The sequence below is a fragment of the Emys orbicularis genome, chromosome 7, assembly GCF_028017835.1.
Source record: "Emys orbicularis isolate rEmyOrb1 chromosome 7, rEmyOrb1.hap1, whole genome shotgun sequence".
Classification (NCBI taxonomy): domain Eukaryota; kingdom Metazoa; phylum Chordata; order Testudines; family Emydidae; genus Emys; species Emys orbicularis.
The window spans coordinates 63,071,057-63,096,596 of record NC_088689.1 but is presented as its reverse complement, the minus strand read 5'-3'; the positions used below and the strand labels follow the sequence as shown (position 1 = coordinate 63,096,596).

Here is a 25,540-nt window from a genome sequence, read left to right as displayed (position 1 = left end):
TGGAAATGCTAGGTACAAGGGGGTTTGTCTCATGAACTGGAAGGCCAAATGTAAGAGATAAAACAGGGTCACATGAAAATTTGTCATCTCTTTGCTGTTTTAACTCACAGGGGCAGAGACATTAAACAGAGGCAGAGATCCCCAGGGGTAACCCCTGGGTCCAGCCTGAAAGACATTTTGAATTGACAGATTACCACATCTCTGTCATCTTTACGAATCATGTTTAGGAACTCAGTTGTGTATGTTTGCTTGCTTTAACTTGTAAACAACTTCTATTTATTTTTCCTAGTTAACAAACCTTTAGATAGTAGTAAATGGTCATGTACACCAAAAATCTCACACTGTTCAGGTTGCTTCCAATCGCAAGAGACCAGTCACTTACCCCAGATCTTACACAAAAGACAGCGCCTGTAGCCAGTCATGTAACAAACTAAGTCCAGCTTGTAAAATCTAATTATAGAGCATACCACCAGACCGTGTTGTCTGCCCTGTTTTCGACGCTCACAAACGTGAGCTACTCCAGACAGCATGACAACTACCTCACCCACCTTGTCTCACAGAACTCAATTTGCCACATAGCATAACAGCCATTCACCTCAGAAGATCTGTTCCTAGCGAAAGGCTCAAGAGAAAAATAATTTTAGCAATGGTCTACTTACAAGATGACCATAATTCTGTGCAACTTAGTTGTTCTTTGAATAAATCCTGAAGTTAAATAGGTCAGGAAACCTGAACACTGCCTGCCTGTGCTATTCCCAGCTCTAGGCAATGCTCTGAAATGCCAACTTTGAGGACTAAACAGAGTTGTAAACCTTATATGGACATCTTGTGGATGGCACTTTCCATTTGCTCTTTAACTAGCTTGTTTCATTGACATCTCTGAAAAGGGCATCAACTGGTGTGGAGGAAGGGACCACTGCTTGTTCTGGTTTTCCAAGTAGTACAGTCAACAAGATCTGGAAAACTCACCTCTAGTCTCAGCAGTCTAATCCGCTCCAGAGAGAGCTTGACCAGTATAAAGCAATCATCAGGAAGAAACACTTCTTCGATGTACTCTGAAATCTGTAAGTTACAGATCCAGATGGAATAGTTAGACTCTCTCCAAGAATGGTTACTGTCCACTACAAAGAGTCTGCAACAATACAGACTAGAGTTTTTAAATTTAATGTAGTACCAACAATTAAGATTTTCCTACCTCTCCTAATAGGGTTTTCTCAATTCTTCCCTTAACCAGACGGGCAAAATCAGAATCATCATCCTTGTCCAAGTGTGCTGTGATAATAGGTGTGCTACACAGAATAAGACACAGCAATAAAATTTACTAGCTAGATTATAGAACAGCAGCTTTCTGTTGTATCCTAGCTTCTGTGGTCTGTCTCGACTACCATCCACTATAGGGACAAATAGGACAGGCTGTAAAAGAGACTGCTGCTTGCTAGGAAATAATAGTACCCAAAATTGACACGTCTAAGAAAATTATTCTTTAAATATCTCAAGCTTGAAGGAATAAGACAGTTATTGGAATTCAAACTCCAATGTATACATACTCTAAGAGGTTAGAGTAAGTTTTTATGGCTTAGTCTACTGTAGCAGTGCTTAAATATGGCTCCAGGTGCACATCAGAAATATACAAGTGTTTTAACTACTGATCGAGCTAGACCCATCTGATGTAGACTAACCTCTTGACAGTCTGTAGTCTTTAAGTGAATGTTTCAAAGGAAATGAACACCTAACTTTGTGTTTGGGCCACTAGAAAAGTCATTATTTGGATGGACTGAAATATGAGATTTTCTGCCAATTAAGATACAAATTTGATGAGTAACCTAGTTCATCTTGTTTAGATATCTGACAGGGTAAGCCTCGCATATTCCTGCAAGACAGATCCTACTTTGGGCTGCAGGTTAATCACTTTTCACTAAAGCAGAGGAATAAAAAAAGGTTTCAGTACCTGATTGCTTTGGAGGCATTAATAATTTCTTTGATTCTAGGAACACCCAGAGTGATGTTCATCGAGGCAACACCAGCAAAGTGGAAAGTTTTCAGAGTCATCTGTGTGCCAGGCTCACCAATACTCTGAGCACACAGAGCTCCTACTGCAGAGCCAGGCTCCATCTGTGCCCTGAGAAGAAAGTCAGGGGTTAAAAAACCCAAACAAACCTCCAATCAAAAACACAGGATAAAACAAATTGCTCATTAAGACACTAAATCTAGGCTGAGCAAAGTTAAGCATTATTCCAGGAGCGCTAATAAGAGTTTTTAAACTGTATTTTCTTCGCCAGAGCTGGCAGGAAAAGAGACAAACACCAATTTCATGCAATGTGAACGACTGCCAGGGGCATAGAGAAATTCCGCTGCCCCAGTTATAAAACATTCCAAAACTGGTCAGGTCAACTAAAAGAAGTTCATCTTCTTCTGAAGTATTAGGTAGTGGCCATTGCTAGATCCAGAATCATCATCAGATGGACCAACACACTGGCAATTCCCATATTCCAAATACAAATTCTCCATTATGGAATTGTTCTTGATGGGTTGACAAAGCTAGAAGATTGGATTTCAATACATTATAGCGGCTTTTTTTGGCTTTTCAAGAGGAAAAAGTTCTGTATCATGGGTCACCTTAGAGAAATCTAATTTCTGAGAGGGAAAGCCTCTGAGAATAAAATCAGATCATGTTATTGCTTTATTATAGCATCAATGCATCAGCTATTCAAACAGATAACAGCAACAGCACAGGAAGTGAAGTATGCCACCATATGCAACATGAAGCTACAAAGGAGAAGAGAGGTTTTGATGAGAAGTTACATTTTAAACAGCAGTTTTGTCAGGACATTGGAATTAACACTTCTATTTTTGCAAAGAATGAAATGGAATCAGCACTCCAGGAGCACATTTTCCCCCAACACCAAAGTCAAGAGAGAATGCCACCTGCTAAATCAGCAGTGCAACCTTCAGTGTCACCCTGGGTTTTCCTTGGAGAATACCCTTCCCAATACAAACCAGGCCTTACAGTGGTTAGCCTGTGAGATTTGATGCAATCAACAATGAGGCTGTATGGCGGCAAACAATAGTTATTTAAATTAGGGCTGGTCTACACTCAAAACTTACATCGGTATAGCTACGTCTCTCTCTGACGGAGAGAGTACCCTCAGTCCTGGTAGGAGTTCTCTCCTGCTTAAACTACAATGTAACTAAGCAAAGAAATGTGTCATAGCAACTAAGTCCCTTCCAAAATTATACCATTGTGACAAATCACAAGAAGATTACTACATCAAAACCTTAATTAAAACCAGAATTTACTAGTGTACCTTGAACACCATCCAAGGCTATACAAACAGGTTAACACCAAAAAGAGAGCCGTGGAACAGGTAACATATGCTTTGCACCGAAGAACATTACCCACGTGAGCGTAAGCTAAGTAATCACAGCAAAGAAAACCATCGTGTCAGTTAATTAACAAGTCTGCTGTAAATTATCTTCTACATAAATCTAGTGCTTCTAGAACAGTGGTTTTCAACCTGGGGGTCCGCAGACTATATCTAAGATTTCCAAAGAGGTCTTTTTTAGGGGTCAGGAAATGAAAAAAGGTTGAAAACCACTCTTCTAGAAGCATTAAGCCACAGCAGAAATAAGTTTAGCAAATAACCAATGCAGTGAGTGCATGTAGGAGACCAGAGGATAGCTGTCACCCTCATTTATATCCCAATGAACGAATCCCAAGTCATTATGAACCTTCTCTGTACATATGAATTAACTCACGATGAATAACAGAGAGAAGAGCCTCCAGACTATCAGTGTTTTCTTACAGTACAGAAGCTGTCTCCCAGAAATGAGTGTCAGATTCAGGACCAATGTTGTGCAAAACTAAAGATAATGATTGTCTACAGTCTGTTTATAGATCAAGATTAACAGTCAAGGTTGTAATGGCCTTCAAATTGACATAACTTTAACACTATCCTAACACTAAGGCCATATCTATACTACCTCTTGTCAGTATAACTTATGTTGCTCAGGGGTCTGGAAAAAACCCACACCTCTGAGCGACATAAATTACACCAACAGAAGCGACAGAAGGCACTATTATAGCAACAATTACATTCTCAGATTTAAGTCAATCAGTTACAAGCCCTACCCCTAACTTGTATAAGTAGTGGTGAACATTGAATTGATATAAGCCAATTAGAAGAAAACAAGTACTGAAACTTGTACCTCATGTATTTGTCCCTACAGGTCTCTAGAAACTTCTCTAGCTGCGTTGGGGTAATTCGATCCAATTGGTACAAGACACGTGGCTGAAGAGACAATGAGACAGAAATGTTAGAAATCCAATGGGTTATGGAGCTTTACTGTACGTGCATTTGTTGTTACCCCTCTGAAAGCAGTTACCTCTGTTGTGCCATTGTCATTAATACCATACTTGTCCCTGGTTTTCTTGATCTTTTCAGAAACGCTTTTGATGAATTTTTTAATCTCCTGAAATTAAAAAAAAAAAAAAAGTAAGAATTATGCAATAGATGAGTCTTGTACTCCAGCCCTACTATGGTAAATGCTATTTGGTTACATATCTGAAAGAACTTTTTTACACTACTAAATCAGAAATGCACACTTCGAGAAGGAAGACAGCAAAACCTAGGCACACAGTATGTGGGTACCACAAACCAAATTCACCCTTGACGTAACGGAAAAAATCAACCACGGTACCTCAGGAATTTATACCAATACATATAAAGTATCCCTTCTCAGCATTCTCCTAGAAACTGACAAAGATTTTCCACTTTGGAGGATCTCTGTGCTTCCCACTTACCCCTTTTTCTCCTGCTCCCCAACTGTTGCGTTTTAGTTATGCAATGCCAATATTAGTGACAGGCTCGCCCAGCAATATTTTAAAAGTTAATGATTCCCGCAGAGTTAAGTTCTCTATTTGCATACAAACAGGATCAGTATAAGCAGTAACAAAGCAACCTTTTCCAAACTCTGCTACCATGTCAATGTACTTCAACAGTGACTTGGAAGAACTATTTCTACAGCAGAGGACAATTCAGTTTTCAGAGTCCATTCAAATCCGTGGCCTCTCTGCTGAGGCAGCCAATTGTTCTGGTGACTGACTGTGTGATGTGGACACTTATCTACTAGGTCAGGGGTAGGCAACCTATGGCACATGTGCCAAAGGCAGCACGCGAGCTGATTTTCAGTGGCACTCATACTGCCCGGGTCCTGGCCACCGGTCCGGGGGGCTCTGCATTTTAAATGAAGCTTCTTGAACATTTTAAAAACCTTATTTACTTTACATACAATAGTTTAGTTATATACACTATAGACTTTAGAAAGAGACCTTCTAAAAAGGTTAAAATGTATTACTGGCATGCGAAACCTTAAATTAGAGTGAATAAATGAAGACTCGGCACACCACTTCTGAAAGGTTGCTGACCCCTGCACTAGGTACTGCACTAATCCCACCAACTCTGAGGTGACCAAACAATCTGCAGAGCCATCCAATATCCTCAGTAATTGGGCATTTAAAGTTACTCCATCCACTAAATAAATATCAGGAATAACCTTTCTAGCCATTTCCTAACCACAGCACCCACCATTAATAAAACACTGTCAACAGAGTAAATCTGTCACAGCAGACTCTGCAGGTTAACTCCAAGATGTGGATGTTTTGCTCAACATTCAAGGCATTTTTAGTTTAACAGTCCACTACTGTAAATCAGAATTTGCAGACAAGGTCAAAATGGAAGAGTTAGATAATAAAAGTATGCCACAGGAATTGGTGCTTCACTTTATCCCCATTTAGAAGATTACAAATGTAATAAGTTATTTCTGCCTATTTTCACCTTGCGATATACTTTTCTCCCTTTAATCATGTTCACTGAAAAGTATACTTTTCACTTTTACAGATTCTTCCACCAGACCATCTCAAACCTCAAGCTTTTATTACTCCTTAACAGCTAAGTATTAAATAACCACATGGTAAGTAAGCATCATCTCCCTACTACAGATGAGCAAATGGAAAGGGAGGTTAAATGACTTGGTAAGGTTACACAGGAAGCAGTACTTCCAACTCTAAGGGCAGGTCTACACTAACCCCCCAATTCGAACTAAGGTACGCAACTTCAGCTACGTGAATAACGTAGCTGAAGTTCGAAGTACCTTAGTTTGAACTTACCGTGGCCCAGACGCGGCAGGCAGGCTCCCCCGTCGACTTCGCGTACTCCTCTCGCCGAGCTGGAGTACCGCAGTCGACGGCGAGCACTTCTGGGTTCGACTTATCGCGTCCAGACAAGACGCGATAAGTCGAACCCAGAAGTTTGATTTGCTTGCCGCCGAACTACCGGGTAAGTGTAGACCTACCCTAAGATACCAAAAATCATGAGATGGTTAAAAGCCATACAACTTTGTGAACTTTTTGAGCCACATTTCAATTGCTATTCTAACCAGGAGGGCTAGAAATTTACTTTTTAAGAAAATGAGAGCCTAGATTTTTACCTAATCACATGCCTCCCAGAGCTGGGCTTTTTGGAAATAAATCAAACATTCTAGGGGCTAGTCTACACTTACCCGGTAGTTCGACGGCTGCGGATCGAAGTTCCGAGTTCGATTTATCGCGTCTGGTGTGGAGGCGATAAATCGAAACAGGAAGTGATCCCCGTCGACTGCGGTACTCCAGCTCCGCGAGAGGAGTACCGCGAAGTCGACGGGGGAGCCTGCCTGCCGCGTGTGGACCGCGGTAAATTCGAAGTAAGGTATGTCGAATTCAGCTACGTTATTCACGTAGCTGAATTTGCGTACCTTACTTCGACTTGGGGGGTAAGTGTAGACCAGGCCTAAGACTTGCAATGAAATAGCAAGAGTTAGCAACAGTGAGAATCTTTGACAGAGATAGGATAGGACCCATACAAGCAAACTCATTTACTAACAGACAATCTGTTTGCTTTAACTGTTCCTGAATACCTAAACAGCTTTCAAAACAAGCAATTGGAATGCTTCCGTATACAGGCTTCTGAGCTGCAAATCCTAGGTGATCAAACTGGAGAATTGGTCTGAACTCAACAAGATGAAATTCAATATGAAAAGTGCAAAGTACTTCATTTAGGAAGGGGGAAAAAAAAAATCAAATGGGGAATAACTGATTTGGAGACAATACTACTGTAAAGGATCTGGCTGCTACAGTGGATCACAAATTGAATATGAACCAACAATGTGATGCAGTTGTGAAAAATGCCAATATCACTCTGGGGTGTGTACTAACAGAAGCATCGTATGTCAGACATGGGAGGTAACTGTTCTACTCTATTCACCACTGGGGAAGCCTCAGTTGGATACTATGTCCAGTTTTAGGTGCCACACTTTAGGACAGACATGGACAAACTGGAGAGAGTCCAAAGGAGAGCAACAAAAATGATAAAAGGCTTAGAAAACCTGACCTATGAGGAAAGGTGAAAAGAACTAGGCATATGTAGTCTTGAGAAAAGAAGATGGGGGGTGGGGGGGGGGAGAAAGAGAGAACCTGATAACAGTCTTCAAAAACGTTAAGGACCATTATAAAGAGGACGGTGATGAACTGTCCACTGAAGGTAGGAGAAGTACACCTCTACCCCGATATAACGCGACCCGATATAACACGAATTTGGATATAACGCAGTAAAGCAGTGCTCCGGGGGGGGGGGGGGGGAGAGGAGGCTGCGCACTCCGGCGGATCAAAGCAAGTTCGATATAACGCGGTTTCACCTATAACATGGTAAGATTTTTTGGCTCCCGAGGACAGCGTTATATTGGGGTAGAGGTGTAGTAATGGGCATAATCAGCAGCAGGAACAATTAGAAAGATTTTCCTAATATCTAACCTAACTATAAGGGTAATCATGCACTGGAATAGGCTTCTAAGGGAGATTGTAAAATCCCCATCATTGGATGTTTTTAACATGTTGGACAAATCTGTCAGGAATGGTCTAGGTTTACTTGGTCCGGCCTCAGTGCAGGAAGCTGGACTTGATAACCTCTTGAGGTCCCTTCCAGCCCTACATTTCTATGATTCTCAATTAAATGCTAGTTTTAGCCATCATAAAGTAATGATGGTACAGAATGCAAAGTGAAGCACTGGAGAGAGATTTACTATTTTCAAGGGTCTTCCACATGCATGAGAAGCAGGGAAAACCACCACCAAAGTTCCAAAGTCCTTTCCAGTGTCAATGGGAAATGATGCTAAGTTACCTCCAATTGCCATATACTAGTACTTCTGAAACAAGATGGAGTTTCAAGCTATTAGACTGAGTTGTTAACCTTAGTGATTAAGATGACAGAGTGGAGAGAAAAAAGTGGTGTGCCGAAGTAAAACCTTAAGTGACTAATACTTGGAATTTAGCTAGCAGGGACCTTTTCATCACATCTGAGCTTTGTTTTCATCCAAAAATTAAAAAAGATGTAGTGGATTAATGCAGGAGAAATCTTAATTATAATTTGCCAGACAGTAACGTATATAGTCCCATGTGTTACTGTAAGATCTTGCACAAATATCTTAAGTTAAATAGCACTAACATTAATGCTCATACAGTGCACACGCATGCTACAATTACCTCATTATACTTTTCATAACCTGTCTCAGTTAATGCCTTCAAGAATGAATGGGGGGGGGGGGGAAAGAAAAAGGTAAAAGGAGAGAAGAAAAAGTAATGTCTGCAATTTCCTGCTCAGAAATAAATCTTTCAAAAAAGTTAATGCTAATTGATGTAGCTATATCTGTGCATCTTAGTTTGACTTCTGAAAGGAGCATTAAAATTTAGCGCAGTTCTAAAATAAAGAGAATTAACTTTGAACCTTATAATGCTGCTATCAGATCAGAATTTATTTCTGGGAGCTGTGAAGAAATTGTTTACCAGCCCATGAAGTTGAGATTTGTATACACTTCTATTTGTATCCACAGTAGTCTACTTACTCAGCACTGGCATTTGGATAGCAAGTCATGTATATAAAGAGCTGTCTACAAATCTTGTCACCTTCTGCTCTGGATCACAGTGATCCATCATAAATAGCAAAGAGCCACTAGAGCCAGTCACTGAAATTCATAGTCTCATCACCGATATCCCAGAGGCCATTTCAAGCTGCAACAGTCCAGGTTAATTCTTCATTAGGGCTCATCTATACTGCCCCGCAGTTCTGTCTATGGGGGTGTGAACAGCAGCATGCATCGAAGTGCTGGGCTGTCACTCCCCTTTGTGAATGTCGCAGGCGCAAACTAAAAGGTCCCTCTTCAGGATTATGTTAATGTGAACTAAGAACCTTTTAGTTCACGCCTGCAGAATCCACATGGGGGGAGTGACAACACAGCACTTCGGTGTGCACTGCTATATACACCCAAATAGTCCAAACTGCGGGGCAGTGCAGACATTAGCATTTGTCACCGAAGGATAAAACTCAAATTAGGATATCTACTCATCTCTCTAAATATTTACCTAGTACTTTTGTAAAACTCGAACACTGCATTTTGTGAAATCCTATTGCAAGCAGTCACACCATTTTTTTAGGAGTGTGGATAAGCCTCAGGAAACAGGCCCCAATACAGCAAAGCATGTACTTGAAGTGCTTTGTTGGATTGGGAACCGTAAGAAAATGAGTGTTTACTAAAGGGAACAGGGAAAATGACAAAAGATAGTTACACAAAAGATGGATAAAAAGGGAAGAGCTCTTGATATTAGTACTTTCACAGTTATATGTCAAATATCACATTATTCCTTAATGCTCCTCTGAGATAGCTAATTACTAGAACTATTTTGCAGATGGTAAAAATGAGGTATAGAGCAATCAAGAGTTTTGATTAAGGTGTTTCAGCAGGTCAATGGTTGGCCCCTGCTCAAACAACTAGACTTTCCTTCCTTTATAAAGTTATTGTAGCAAACACAGATTTACCCAAGACGATAAAGGAAGAAATTAATTATCCATACTGAAGTGCTACTCTTACCCCATCGTGAATGCAGTAATCAGAAATATCTTAAAGACAGATTAGTACAGTAGGTGTTGCTGCTAGTAGTGGATAAAACTTTTCTTTTGAAAAGCTCTGCATCAGTCTTTAAATAAAAGCTCTCTCAATTGTTTAATATCCTTGATTTATGAGGGAAGTGATATTTCTTTTTATTTCATGATTATTAAGATTAAAAAGTTACCTGTAGGAAACTGTCTTGGCAGCAAAGGAATTCAACTTTCTTCATGATGGACTCAGCAGTTAACACCAATTCATTTTTACTAAGAGCTGGTTCATTTTGACATGGATATACCGCCTTAAGCAACAAAATAAAAAGAGTTATACTTCTACATATATAGAGACCACAGGGCCATTACATTAAACGTTTTAGAGATTAGTTCTGTGTTCCGCATGGACAATAGAGTCCCTTAACACTTCACTGAATAGTGTCCCAAATATATGTACTTGGAAAATCAATCCATATGTTTCTGATTACACAAATCAAATTATCACAGCCAGTCACTTAAGTCCAAATTGCCACTTCCACAGAAAACCTTTAGTCTTAGGCAAGATAAAATATGAACATTCTGAAAAGAGATGTTCAGCATGTTTAGCATTCAAGTGTTTCACAATACCATGCTAGGCTTAGAGACAGCAAACAAGGCTCTCTTCCTGTGAGCTGAGAAATCCAACAACCCAACACGGAAGAATAATTTTCAAAGCATTACTGTGTGCAATAAGGAGCCAGTCAATCACCCAATTAAGTCAACAGTAGTCCAACCACTGACTTCAATGGGCTTTGGGTCAGGCACTAACACAGGAGTAGGCCACCTGCGGCACGCGAGCTGATTTTCAGTGGCACTCACACTGCCCGGGTCCTGGCCACCGGTCCGGGGGGCTCTGCATTTTAATTGAATTTTAAATGAAGCTTCTTAAACATTTTAAAAACCTTATTTACTTTACATACAACAATAGTTTAGTTATATATTATAGACTTATAGAAAGAGACCTTCTAAAAAGGTTAAAATGTATTACTGGCATGCGAAACCTTAAATTAGAGTGAATAAATGAAGACTCGGCACACCACTTCTGAAAGGTTGCCGACCCCTGCACTAACATCTTAAAAAACCCCAAGTGATAATCTAGTCACTCAATTTCAAAGAAAGCTATAGAATTCTTTACTTAACATAGATCTGCAAGAAATTGAGTTTAAAATAAATCCTTACATTAGAATGATGCTCCATGTTGTATCATGACACTTTTCTTCTTTATGTCCCAAATAGCATTTCATGCCTCTGACAACTAGAGAGCCTAAATGCATTTCAAACAAATGATTTCAGAAAAATCTTACTCTGATGTTGTCCAGGACTCGCTTGAATTCCAAAGGTTCGTCTTTCCCTTCCATAGCGGCAGGATCTAAGCCATCTCCCCCATAAATGAACTGTATAATGTCACCAGTAGAACTTCTGACAGTGAGATCATATTGAGAGCAAAGATCTTCAAGAGATTTCACCAGCCGTCTCTGGAAAAAAAAAGAGGGGAGGTAAAGACAGCTGTTTTTTAGGAATACCCATGCATTGGAGTTACAAAAACCTATGGAATGTGGACTGAGAAAATAAAACTTTTTAATTCATTTTATATTCCCCTGAGAGCAAAAAAAAAAACCCAAGAACACTCAGTAGCAATAAAAAATTCAAAGCATTATGAAGGTCTGCAAGCTTTCCTTCCTGCTCCTCCTATCATTTAATTTTGGTGCACACACACTCTCAAAATTTACCACCATAAGAACCTGATACAGCCCAATTTATCTGGAATTTAAAAATACAAACATGTTTTCAAGGAAATGCCTTTTCAAATCATGTGGTTTCTCTAACCAGCTTTGCTTCCTGGTATTTTTTTAAAAAAATGCAAGAACATAGGAGACACATTACCACGTATATGGTCTTGTAGGGAGAAGGAAAGAGCAGAGACAGTTAAAAATATCACCACTGAACATTGGCCTCTGAAGTTGACCTTTTTAAAAAATATAGTTTTCTAATTTATGAGTTAGGCTTCAAGGTGTTTGTGGCACATGTTCAACCCACATAGCTGCGATTAGGCAGGACTGGACAAACAGGTCTTAAAGGAATGTGTGTTTACTTCAATTTACATAGAAATAGTTACAAGGTCCTTGAAAAAGCAAGAGGGAGACAAGGCAAATCTGCATTTTAAGTAAACAGCAGCATGAAAACTCTTTCACGAGACCCCATGGCACCATCCTCATAGCTGGAAGGAATTTTATCTAGGGCAACGGTTCTCAAACTTCATTGCACCGTGCCCCCCCCTTCTGACAACAAAAATTACTACATGACCCCAGGAGGGGGGACCCAAGCCTGAGCCCACCCCAGTCCTGCTGCCCAGGGCGGAGGCCAAAGCTGAAACCCAATGGCTCCCACCCTGGGCAGAGGGCATGTAACTTTAGCCACCCTTCCCAGGGCTTTGGCTTCAGCCCCAGGCAGCAGTGGTCGGGCTTCAGCCCCAGCAAGTCTAACTGCAGCCTTGGCGACTCCATTAAAATGGGGTCCCGAACCACTGTTTGAGAACCCCTGATCAAGGGGTAACCCTCAGGAAAATACATTTCAAAGGGTGACTAAACTATAAAAGTAATGGATAAAAACATCACACGTTGTCTCTCCCTATCCATTTCCCTCTCACTCATCTAAGACGACAAAAGAAACAGCCAATGGACTTAGAGAGCAGATCCTGGCCTGAAACTTCGGCAGCAATGTTACTGGAAACTTGTGGTAAGAATTTCACCTTGAACCAAGTCTAGTTTGTTAAGTTTAGAAAGCGTTTTATCTTTATTTCTCTTGTAACCATTTCTAACTTTAATGCCTTATATTTGTACTGACTTAAAAATCTCTCTTTGTAGTTTTACAATCAAGTGTTGTCTTGAAACTGAACTGTGTGGGTAACTCCATTTATGGTAGCAAACTGTTGTATATTAAGCCCCTGGAGGGGCAATGGACCTAATACAGCTTGACTGTCCAGGAGAGGGCTGGACAAGTGCAGAACACACTTTTCTGGGGAAAATCCAGGACGGGAAGTGTGCGGGGGTCACACCGCAAGTAGTAACCAAGGCTGCTGGAAGCCAGAGTGTGGCAGGTTTGCTGCCAGGCTGCTGGGGTCACTGTTTCTGGACTTGGGCTGTGGCTATACACAGACACTCAGGGGTGACCTGCATGCTTTTTGTGAGTGGCCTAAGTGGGAGCTACAGCAGCAAAGCATTGAGGCCCCACGGTTAGAGGGCCAGTGGTGACACAGCCCTCACTGGCCTGGATTGCACCCCAGAATGTTAAACCCTCTGAATGGGGTCAGAGATTGCACGGAAATATATTGAATAATGCCTCTACATAAGAGCATTGATATGATCTTAAGTATTTAAGTATGTGAATGTCAAGAGCACTCACATTGGGCCTTCCCTCTGATTAAAATCAATGGGAGAATTCCTATTTACCTACATAGAAGCAAAAAGTTAGGCCAGCCTTGAGCTACTTTTAAACAAGATCATGTCACCTTAAAATAAGTTTTCATTCTTGAAGAAGGGGCCAAATTCTGCTTGCCTTACTTGAGTAGTCCCACTGAAGAGCCTGAGATTGCTCACACAAGTAGGGCAAGCAGGTTTGCCTCAGGACAGTCCATGCTTACATTTGGGTAATGGAGACAACTTCCCTTTTGTTTTGATGGTTCAAAACAAGAGAGAATTTAAAGTTTCACCGGTATCATCTTTGTTTTTTACTGGAATGAAGGCTAAGTGACCAAAGCATCATCACAAGCGCCTGATCCACTCAGATGCTCCACGACCTCAGACCTTCATTAACTTCAAGAGAAATTGAAGGCACTTACCACTTTGCAGGAGGTGCTCAGCAAATCAGGACACTTATGAACAAGGATTGATCATTGTACTCAGAAGATACATGAACAGTTACACTCCTGTGTCACTTAATGAAAGCCCACTTTAGAAGATGAATTATTATACTTTCCAACATCCAGCGCTAGATCGATGAGGTCTAACAGCATCTCACATTAACGATATGACTGACAACCATAACCCTCTGGCAACAGCAAAACTGTTATACATCTTTATACCCGTCGAGCATTACCTGCATATATCCAGTTTCGGCTGTTTTTACAGCTGTATCAACTAGACCTTCCCGACCAGCCATCGTATGGAAGAAGAACTCAGTCGGAGTCAAGCCAGAATAGAAGCTATTGGCAACAAAACCTTTTGCAGCTGGAAGCTAGAGGGGAGAGAAAAAAAAGTTCTAAAGACTTACTACACATTCTATAAGTCTGCAATAGAAAAACATTTAGTCTAATAAAAACAACAAGGAGTCTGGTGGCACCTTAAAGACTAACAGATTTATTTGGGCATAAGCTTTCGTGGGTAAAAACCTCACTTCTTCGGATGCATAGAGTGAAAGTTACAGTCTGTAACAGTCTGTAACTTTCACTCTATGCATCCGAAGAAGTGAGGTTTTTACCCACGAAAGCTTATGCCCAAATAAATCTGTTAGTCTTTAAGGTGCCACCAGACTCCTTGTTGTTTTTGTAGATACAGACTAACACGGCTACCCCCTGATATTTAGTCTAATAGGACTCTATGCACACGCTCCTGAGTTGCAATCTGGTTGGAGGACAACATGAATACTCATTTTTGAGTGGGGAGGAGGAAGAATGACAGACATTACTTCTACCAGAATCTTCCTAACCTGAGCCTATGGAACATAGAGTATGTTACATGGTTCATAGAGTTGGAGCTTCTAAATTCTTTTGAATAGCTTGTTTTGGCCATTGATGAGGGTCTGGTCAATAGACTTTACACAAACTGCTCAAAGCCAATTTACAAGTTTATTAAGCAAACTGAGTAACTAGAGGATTGACTGGAACCTTCTCTATACTATTCCTAATCCCATCACTAGCATCCGACCCAAAAGTCATTCCCATATTCTGTGAAGCAGAACAGTGGATGGAGAGGGTAAGAGGCACTGACCCTTAAAGCAGTCTACTTTGTACCATAATTTAACTAGTAACAGACAAGTTGGACAAGGTTGGGAAATTACAAAGAGAAAATGTCGTAACTTTAAAGTCACGTGTATTTCTCCCATAAACAAAAATTACCTGGAGCATTTTCTTAATAAAAAGGGAACTGCAGGTTCAGGTTACTGGACAGCAGTAAGCAACTTTCTCTGTTAGTTCAGAAATTGCAACTGAGTCCTGGCAGGTAGTGATTGAGAGTTACCACTTGACAGGTATTCAGTAACGTGAATGACATGAACTGGTGAGCTTAGGGGGGTGTTTGAGGGTTGCTATATTGACACTTCTTTACTAGGAAATGAATTGATACCATTATTTTAACTGGCAGTCTCAGATAGGACTGTATTAACCTGGAGACAGTTCTAGTCTCTTGACCCTGGAAACTGGTCCCTGCACAACAGGATTGAGAAACATTGATATAAAGTTAGCAATACTATTTGTCATGCTGTATCTGTTCTATAGAGAATTTCAGACTCCAGAGTGACCCAGCGGATATATTTCACATGAACTAAAATTCTTGAAATCCATCATAAAAACAAAACCATCAGCACAGCACCCATGAGACACCTTAGTGCAATGAATCAGCATTCAAAAAGGAAAAAAGGCAACGATTAAGAGAATCTTATTGTTTGTAAGCAATATAAGAACCATGAATATATCCTCAGTGTTATCTTAAAGTTATTTCAACAAATATTAATTTAACATATTAAAGTATTGTTTAAATATTTCAAGCAAAGGACTATTTGGCAGAAAAGGGCAACCAGAAGTTAAAAGTTTAGCTGTTAAGGTTCAGGCTAATGAAGATTCCTGAAAACAAATGAAGGCAAAGAGCATCAGCTCCTTGTCCCTACTTCCCCATTCAAAATATTGTACTTGAACTTCATGATGTTACCTTTAGAGGTGGTCCTTCCATTAGTGAAGGACTGAGTAGTGACTCATCTAAACTTATTCCCAGTTCATGGATGGATTTCATTGAATCCTGTTTAGTGCAAGGCTACTGACCTTACAGTGCTTCTCGAAGTGAGGCAGAGACCTATTTTCAAATCCATCAGGCACACGTGACCCACTGATAGCCTGCTGTCCTACACAGGCAATCATCTGCGATATGTTAATAAAGGAACCTGGAGAAACGGGAGACATCAAAATTAGTAATCCTCTGTGAAGGATGCTTGTTCAAACGAGATGAATGGTGCACTGCTTACTAGGTCATAAAAAAAAAGTTTTAAATGTGCATCAGTCAATTAATTCAATTCTTCAGTTATTTCTCCTATTCAGTCAAACTTACATTCACAGGCTGGAGATACCAAAACAAAATTAATTAAGTCATCCCTACAAGGAACTCCCCCCTCTGTCAATCAATGAATCTAGTTTTCTGTGGATCATGGATCTTTATGACATTCTTATTTGATTATAGACCCTATGTTAACTTGTTCGGTATTTTTATTATACTATCAACAGCATATAATCCATGTCTGTTAATGCCATTTCTTATTATTTCATTGCTCAACATCTCTTTTGCTGTTGACAGATGCAATATCAACTGCTTTGAAAACCCATCTTGAATTTAGAGTCTTTAGTTTCTCTACAGACATAGTATCATTTGATTAACTCCTTCTGAAAACAAGCAGAACACAGACTTGCTATAACTTTCACTTCAAGATCCCAAAGTGATTTACAAATATTAATAAAACTTCTTCACCCCTGTGAAGTATTACACCTATCCAATACAGATGGGGAAATGGAAGCAGAGAGTGCAATTGACTTGCCCAAGGTCACACAGGAAATTAATGGCAAAGATCAGACAACATCCAAACAAAAAAGAAAAACAATTATTCAATTGATTTTGTAGAAGCAGAGATCAGGAAAACAGAACATGACAGGGAATGATTTGATAATGGAAGTGGAAAGTCTTCCCGATGATTACTTTTTCTCACATACTTATATTTTTGCTGGGGTATTTGACCTTGGGGTAATTAACGTGTCTTTATTTGTGTATTTCCACAAGATTCCCAAGGGCACCTAGAGTGCTGGATGGATGCTCTTAATGTAGAGTAATAAACAGCTAAATAAATAAAACAAAGTAGGATTATTTACAAGTTAATTTAAAAAGCTAGCTAGCTTTACCCTCTCAAAAGGAATTGATAGCGATGATACATGCTATGAATCTAATGCTTACACAACTGCATGTTTTAGACAAAACTGACTACATAATGATTAACACAAATAATTAAGGGCAAATGATGTAGGCAGTAACTTCACACAATTCCAGAACTTGACTAATCTTACCTTTAGAACCACAGAGAGCCATGATAAGGGGACTGTTACTTTTATCTAGTTCTCTGAGACAGGCACTGCCAGCATGGTCTCTGATCACAGAGAGTTCTTTAAGGATTAAGGCCTAGAATCAGAGAGTTTAGATATTTAGTATTAGTAACAAATATGTACATAGCAGTATACTGAGGCTAGCCACCAAAAAACCATACTGAATACTACTGAAGAAGTCTAAAATAGCATCAAAAAGGCAAACAAGAACATTGTTAAGAGTAAAAAAAACAAAAAAAACAAAAAAAACAAAAAATCTGCTTTTTGAAATGCATTTTACTAAGATTCTCGTGAACTACAGAACTGGAGACCCACTATAGACTGGCAAATTGTCAGTAAGACAGTAAGCAAATGTATATAAAAGATATTGCATCACAAAATGTACTTTGTTCATGTGTCAAGTCTATTTATATATGTTCTATAAACGTATTTGATGCAAGCATTAAATTTAGTAACAAGAGATCTTACTACAACTCTCTATTTTGAGAAGTATGGCAAAACTACTGCATTTTGTGACCAGCATCAGACTTGATGACTAGCAAAGTGAGATCCTATTTTAGTTTTATAGATCTTAAGAAAAACAGTGATTGAGCATTTCTAGAAATATACTAGATAAGAGGATAATGGCTTGAAACTGTTAAAGAGGTGACCTCTACATGACTACCCAGGTGCTTCATGTTAGGCACATATTTAAGTACAACGATTCATTCCTCATAGTTTTCAAACACAGTCATATTTAGAACCCACTGCATATTTTACAATCTATTAATCAAATCTCACTGATAATTATCTTGCAAAATTCTACCTCAGCGCCTCATCGTGGTGCAGCGGTGACCCTGGCCGTCTGACAACTATGGTAGTGGGGCGTATGCCCTGGTAGGTCTAACCATGCTACAAAGGTGTCGGACTATCCAATCCAAGGAGGAGGATTGCTCTATCAGAGGAAAGAGCGTTTTTCCTTCTTCTTAGAGGTTGAAGGCTAGCTAAGCTTGAGGAGGTATGTATGCCTGCCTGCTTAGCCAGTGGGATGGCTTAAAGTTAACGTCTAAAACAACACGTGTAAATGAGTCTTAGTTCCCTGCATGTCATCAAACCATTCTTCGGTGGTGGAGTGGAAATTGAGCGACAAAAGGTTGCTGAAAATGTCAGATGCTAGGCCAAAAAATGGAAAAGGACAACGCTCGCTGTGTGTACTTACAATTGTAGGTCGCTGGCGAGAGAGGAAACGTTAAATCATCTGATGGAGGAGAAGAAAGGGATAAGATGTGATATCCTCGGTATCTGCGAAACCCGACTAAAGAAGGAGTTGGAAGTCAACTGGAAGGATGGAAGCACTGTGAGGCTCGGAAAGGGAGATGGCGCTAGAAACGTTGGAGGAGTCAGATTTATCGTCAGTAAGGATTGGGTTTCGAAAGTCATATTATGCCAGCTAATATCACGTATTGGTGTGCTGCATCTTCAGATGGGAGTCAAAAGCTATCCTCAAGGTCATCCAGGCCTACGCTCCCACAAGTGCAAGTAAGGACGAAGAAGTGGAAGAATTCTACCAAGAGCTCGAAAGAGCCCTCGTGCAAAAGTCCACTTATACTGTCACGATGGGAGATTTCAACGCTAAGGTCGGGCGAGGGAAAGCTGGCGAAAAGTTCATAGGGAGACACGGCAGCAGCGAAAGAAATGAAAGAGGAGAAAGGCTGGTAACGATGGCAGAAATGAAAGAACTGTACGTGGCAAACACCTGGTACAAAAAGAAAATTGCAAAAAGGTGGACATGGATCGCGCCAAATGCAAAGAGTAAGAATGAAATCGACTATATTTTAGTCAATAAAAAGCGCATTGTTCAAGACATCTCTGTGGTGCAGCCCTTCAACACCAGCAGTGACCATCGCCTGCTTAGAGCGAAGTTGATTTTCGATGAAGTAGTGGAAAAGAAAGCTTTACAGATGGCAAACAGGAAACAGCGCCCAAAGACATTCGATGAAGCAAAGCTGAAGAAAGCCATTTCTGGGTTTGACTGGAGCCAGACGTAAAAGTGTGACGAGGACTATAGTATCTTTGCTGACAAGCTGAGACGTTGCATAAAAGCAGCTGAAATTGAAAAGATGAAGGCAAAGGGAAGAATCTCGAACTAAATGAAAAGCTTGTTAGAGAAGCGGAGAAATATGAAAAGGAGCTCGGATAACAACCTCGAATACTTATACGGCAAAAACTGAAGGACGACTTTGAGAACTTCCGGAAAGAAAAGCTCCTTAAAAACAGCTGAATCACGCAAGAGCCTCAGGACCTGCAAGCGGGAATTGGCGCAGTATAGATTGAGCGTAACACTGAAGAACAAGGACGGACAGTAATTGACAGAGCAGGGATGGAGGAGGTCTGCAAAGACTTCTATACAGAACTGTTCAAATCAAGAATCAACAGCCCTCTCCCAACGCTCCAAGAGTCAGAAGAACGCGTTCCCCCCCCCCCCAATAATCGTCAGCGAAGTCCAAAGTGTACTACACCAGATGAAGAAGGGAAAAGCTCCAGGCAAAGATGGAATAACGTTAGAAATGATTTCCGCAGGAGGCGAAAAACTTTGGAAGGCCCTCGCTTTAAGATTCAGTCGATATCTCGAAGAAGGAAAAATACCATCAAGCTGGAGGGAGTCGAATACCATCTTGCTGTACAAGAAGGGGGATCGAGAAAATCTTAAGAACTATCTCCCTATATGCCTGCTCTCTCGTATCTATAAACTCTTTACAAAGGTGATAACGAACCGACTCTTGCAGAGTCTGGATGAATAACAGCTGAGAGAGCAGGCAGGGTTTCGAAGAAATTTCAGCATGATCGACCATATATTTACCCTTAGCTAGCTCTTAAAAAGAGCGAGGGAATACAAACTCCCGCTGTGCATTGCTTTTGTCGACTATGAAAAGGTCTTTGATAGCATTGAGTTCAACGCAATATTAAAGGCGCTCACAGAGCAGGGCATTAACATGCAGTACATCAGTTTGTTGAAGGAAGTGAATACTGGATGTACAACAGACATTACTCTCCTCAAAACTCCCCTCCGCAGCCCAATCGAGAAAGGCGTAAAGCAAGGAGATACGATTTCACCGAAACTATTTACCGCCTGCCTTGAAATGGTTATGAACAAGATCAATTGGAGGAGTGGTGTTAATATAAATGGAGAATCTCATCTCAGATTCGCGGACGACATCATACTAATTGCCGAAAGCAACAACCAACTGCAGAGCATGCTACGAAGACTCGACAAGGAAAGCAGTCAGGTCGGTCTGAAAATGAATCGTTGCAAAACGAAATACATGCGATCAGATGTCTTACGAAAAGCCCGAATAACGGTAACAGGAGAAGAAATTGAAGAAGTGGAACAGTACATATATTTGGGCCAAGAAATAAATATGCGCCAAGACATGAACGGAGAACTCTCGCGAAGGATTCGGGCAGGATGGTGTGCATTTAATTCCATCAAGGACATCCTCAAAGGAAAAATCGACAAGACCACACGTACAAATATCTTTAATTCAACAGTGCTGCCAGCCATGCTGTATGGCAGTGAAACGTGGGCACTGACAAAGAGAGAAGAACAGTGGCTATCGGTAGCTGAAAGGGCAATGGAACAAACTATGTTGGGAATTTCCCTTCTGGATCGTATCCCAAATGAAACGATTAGAAAATGCAGTGGTGTGAAAGATATTGTTGTGGAAAGCAGATATAATAAGATACGATGGGCGAGCCACATAGCACGGTTCACGGACAATAGGTGGACTGCAATCATTACTGAGTGGTACCCGCGCAAACAGAAAAGACCACCTGGTCGGCCTCCAAGAAGGTGGCAAGATTACATTGTAAAATGTTTCGGACGAACATGGAGAAGAAAGGCAAGAATGCGAGAAGAATGCGCCGATCACAACACGTCTGCCAGTCTTAACGACAGCTGAAGACTGATTGATCCAGGTGAACAGATTTCAGAGTAGCAGCCGTGTTAGTCTGTATCCGCAAAAAGAACAGGAGTAAGGTGCCACAAGTACTCCTATCTTGTAATAGGCTGGTATGACGACCTATTTTTAACAGTCCTGTCTGTAAGTAAGGCTGGCTTTGGCCTAGTTTGCAGCTTGCCTGACATGAGCAAAATGTTTCTTTAAATGATCTTGTCATCAAGTAAACTTGTTTACAACAGCTATATAGGACAGAGGACGACATTTTAAAAACAGGATGTGCTTAAATTGAAGAATAATGTATCTATAAATTGTGTTGTCAAAAGCAGTTAGAAAAATGGACTGGAAGGTCCCAAAAAACCCCTATGCAGAGAAACAGGTCACAGTGACCTGGCCAAAATATGCACAATAGTGCACAATCAACCAGAGAAGAGACCACCACAAAAATAATGACAGCAGAAAGTTACATGCCAATTAAAGTTTGCACAGGAGTATTGTGTGAGTTACATAAGATGCTGATCTTCCAGTCACCATTGTGTCATGAATGTTAAGTAATGAATATGTAATATGGATGTGTAATATAAGGGGCAGTCAGAGCTTCGTAGGAAAAAAATCCATCATGACACCCTAAGCCCCAGGAGAAGGTAACTAGCCATGGCTTTTTTCTGTATGTCTGCTGTTTTGTACTTTAACAGTATTTGTAACAGCAAGGTATGCTTTTGGTTAAAATAAAGGTTTGATTTAATAAACCTGAGTGTCTTGGCCTGAGTGCATGGCACTCATATTCGACACTATTTTTAACAAGTGAAGCACCACTCACCTCTAATGTCTCTTCTGCGGTACAACCAGGCTGCTGCTGCAGCTTACCAGTGCGCAAAGCTTCAATGTATTCATCACATTTCTTATAGCCATCATTCAGAAGTTCATATTTAGCCTTTAGCAGTCCCTGTCCTGGAGTTACATCACCAATCCCAATTGAGAACCCACGGTTAGCTACAGTAAAATTACAAAAAAGATACTGCCATATAAAAAAGTTCAGTTCACTGAGTTCTATGCAGATAACGATCACAGAATTTCTCTCCATTATATGGCATTTGCAAATACATCACTTGAATTCAAGACAAAGTTGTCAACAGATATACTAAGTTGATGGAAATGGAGAAAAGTGCCTTATTGATTTTTCCTTGTCTAAATAGGCTACATTTTTAATAGAAACCTTCCTGGATTTAGGTTAAATTAAAATATTCTACAACGAAAGGCACCTCCCAGGTTACTTACAGAGGTAAACAGGAGCAAGCCTGGCTAGCCGTGACATAGCATCTGCAGCCTCTACCTGCCCCCAGTCTCTCAGCAGAATGTAAAAGATATTGTTCTTGGATCCAGATCCTAAGGTTCCTTTGTCCATACTGCCACTCATCAACTGGCTATTCTGGATTGTAACATCTGGAGGCACAAAGGAAAATACTGAAAGCCTGACACCCGAAGAGACCAAGAGCTTAACTTAGGTTACTAGTAATTTAATAGAGTTTAAATCATAACAGTGTGGGCTGTCAAAACAAAAAAGCCCCAAAACACACACATTATGCCTATAGAAGCAGAACACTGAATAAAAAGGATGCAGTGAAAGTGTCTCCAAAACAATCCTCCTACTGCAACTCCATTTCCCATACATTTTTAAGTCTATTTCCCACCCTTTCCCCAGGTAAATGCTTCAATTGCCAGATTTTCGTTTAAGAAACAGCAGTAGCCCATAACTTAAAGCAACCTTAACACTGCAAATTTTAATTTTCTAACTCCCATGGAAGAATTAAATGTGATAAAAAGCAATTTTAAATCTTCTGAGCGATATCTTAAATTAGTCCATTTTTGTTCACATAGTTTAAAACACAGTAGGCAAATCAGTGCAAGCAGTTTCCCAGCCAAAAGCCATACTTAACTTTGATAAAAATGTGACTATAGTAAGCGAAGAATCATTGAAAAGAGTTATTTTATTTAGGAACAAGTCAGTAATTGGGCACAATAGCACTAGAAAGTAAGCAACTTAATACGTGAGCACTCCAACTCCAATATGCTACATTCAAGGAAGGGCTTGGGTATATAGATGGACTTAAATCACTGCACTGTCCTGGCTCACTAAAGGTACACCATAGTTACATGTACACTAGGAATCGGTAAGCTGGTCTATTAAGTGCTCCTAGTGTGGACACAGCTATACCTGCAAAGGGTAGTAACCTCCTATAGTAACCCCCTCCCCCCCAAGTCAAACAAGCTATACCAGTGAAAGCAGTTTTGCTGGTGTAACTGCATCTTTACTAGGACTTATGCTGGCACAGCTATGTGGGTCAGGTATCACACTTCTCATCCCACAACTGACATAGCTCTACCAGCAGACCTGACTTATTGTTTTAATTAATTAATTTTTTTTAAAAGGATGCAACAAAACTTGCTGAACAGTAAATAACAGCCATTGATATTCATTAATGACTGAGTACACTGCAAAAGCCATGTTGGGATTTCATGAGATCTTGCAGAAGACCTTTTCCAGATTGGACTGTTGTTGCTTCACAAAAGAACAGGTATGCCAAAGACTGCAACACTCGCTTCAGAGAAACTCAGACGGATTGTCGCTTCCACTGAGGCTGCCGACTCCGAGAAACTGGGGTTTCCACTGCATCTTCTAAGGCCTGTTACATCCCTCTGCAATTTCTTCCTATGGTGGGAGAATTTTCTTGGGTTTACACTGCTCTGCTCCCCTGCAGCTAGTTCATGGTGAAGAAAAAGGTGGCATGGGCATGGGATAAAAACCTCACTAAAACAGAGGAAGGATTTTTCTGGTTACAGAAATGGTTAGCTATGGACTGCTGGTTTAATAATATCAGACGATGTGTAATACGCTCGCTGTATAGCAACTCTGTTTTGCGCCATCTCTACTTTCCTTATCACCTTCCTTTGCCTAGCTTCAAGTTCTGCATTTGTCAAGTTTAAAATGGTAAGATCTTTGGGGCAGAGACCATTTTTTTTTTTTTAAATCTCTGTAAGGTGTCATGACAAGTTAAATGCTATATAAATATTTTATTAATAAAATTCACGATTTTCCCATAGTGTTCTATGTCTGAGCAAACACCAACTTTTGAGAAATTGCCTATTTTGTATGTGAATCAAATATTCATCACATTGCATATTTTACTCGCATTTTCATGTTTAACAGCGAAAAATAGCATTTAACAGCATTTTCTTCAGTCACATTTCCCTGCTGTGAACTCAATTACGGACTAGTAACAGAAAAGTCACTGGTGCAGATCTGTTATGAACTCATACTTGAGGAGCAGTTGAACAGGCAAGGTCACTCACAAGAATCATTGACACACAGATCCTCCCCTCTGCCACAGTACTGTTTTCCTTTGGTTCGGAGATTGGCTTTCACAGCACAGTCATCGCTAGGTTTGAGAATGAGGCTGAAGACCTGCTTTCCTGTCCAGAGGGTTACAGGCTGAAGGCAACAAAAGGAAAGAATCAGAAACAGTCAGAATGTTTTCGACAGGGTTATAGTACCAAAACAGCCAACTTCAATATGCTGCTCTAAAACTGTGGTTAATAGCTTGGTGGAACAACCTGTGCCAGTCAGTTTGCTGAGATGGCTGCCATTATTCACTTAACTGAGAACAGAAACCCCACTACCCCAGGGAATCGGAACTTCAATATTTTTGGTTGAAGGACAGAGGGCAGATGTCTGAATGAATGAATACCCCCTCCACTTCTCTCTGACACTGGTTGAAATAAAAGTAAAAAAGTTAAAATGTAGATGATTGCCAGCTTCACTTCATTCCCTGCATTTACGGTGTTGTGAATCTAGTTTCTCTTGTTCAGTATACAGTGTTTTCGTGAATGCATTTGGCTTAGAGATCACATTATTGTGTACTTCAGCCAGATGAAATACAGCTAGCCAATATAAGCAGCTGACACAAACATCTAAATATACAGTCATCTGGCAAAATGTTATTGTCATAGACGCAGTGTCTTGTTACAAAGGAAAACCTTTACCTCACCTCAAAACAGACTTCCCATAAATGCTTTGGTCTTTGCTTTAGATGACTATTATCCTTTGATGCTCCAATTCCCCTATCCTCTGAACACATTAATAATTACACTCTCCAGCACATAGATATTTATCAATTTTAAGTTCACTCTAGGTATCAGTATACACGTTCATTTGCAAGTCGTTTACTTAATATTTGATTAAGCAGTTAACCACA

General features: G+C 40.3%; 1 protein-coding gene across 1 annotated transcript in view; it reads right to left on the bottom strand.

The window, feature by feature from the left end:
- POLR3A (RNA polymerase III subunit A) overlaps nt 1-25,540 on the bottom strand; it is a 56,685-nt gene that overhangs the window by 6,556 nt on the left and 24,589 nt on the right. The window contains exons 14-26 of the mRNA XM_065407797.1: nt 24,639-24,777; nt 22,566-22,730; nt 22,108-22,280; nt 17,317-17,428; nt 16,033-16,151; nt 14,097-14,234; nt 11,306-11,476; nt 10,157-10,270; nt 4,384-4,470; nt 4,207-4,289; nt 1,949-2,119; nt 1,196-1,289; nt 970-1,062 (exon numbers count right to left, since the gene is read on the bottom strand). Coding sequence (XP_065263869.1) covers nt 970-1,062; nt 1,196-1,289; nt 1,949-2,119; nt 4,207-4,289; nt 4,384-4,470; nt 10,157-10,270; nt 11,306-11,476; nt 14,097-14,234; nt 16,033-16,151; nt 17,317-17,428; nt 22,108-22,280; nt 22,566-22,730; nt 24,639-24,777 — 1,659 coding nt within the window. The remainder of the gene's footprint in view (nt 1-969; nt 1,063-1,195; nt 1,290-1,948; nt 2,120-4,206; nt 4,290-4,383; nt 4,471-10,156; nt 10,271-11,305; nt 11,477-14,096; nt 14,235-16,032; nt 16,152-17,316; nt 17,429-22,107; nt 22,281-22,565; nt 22,731-24,638; nt 24,778-25,540) is intronic.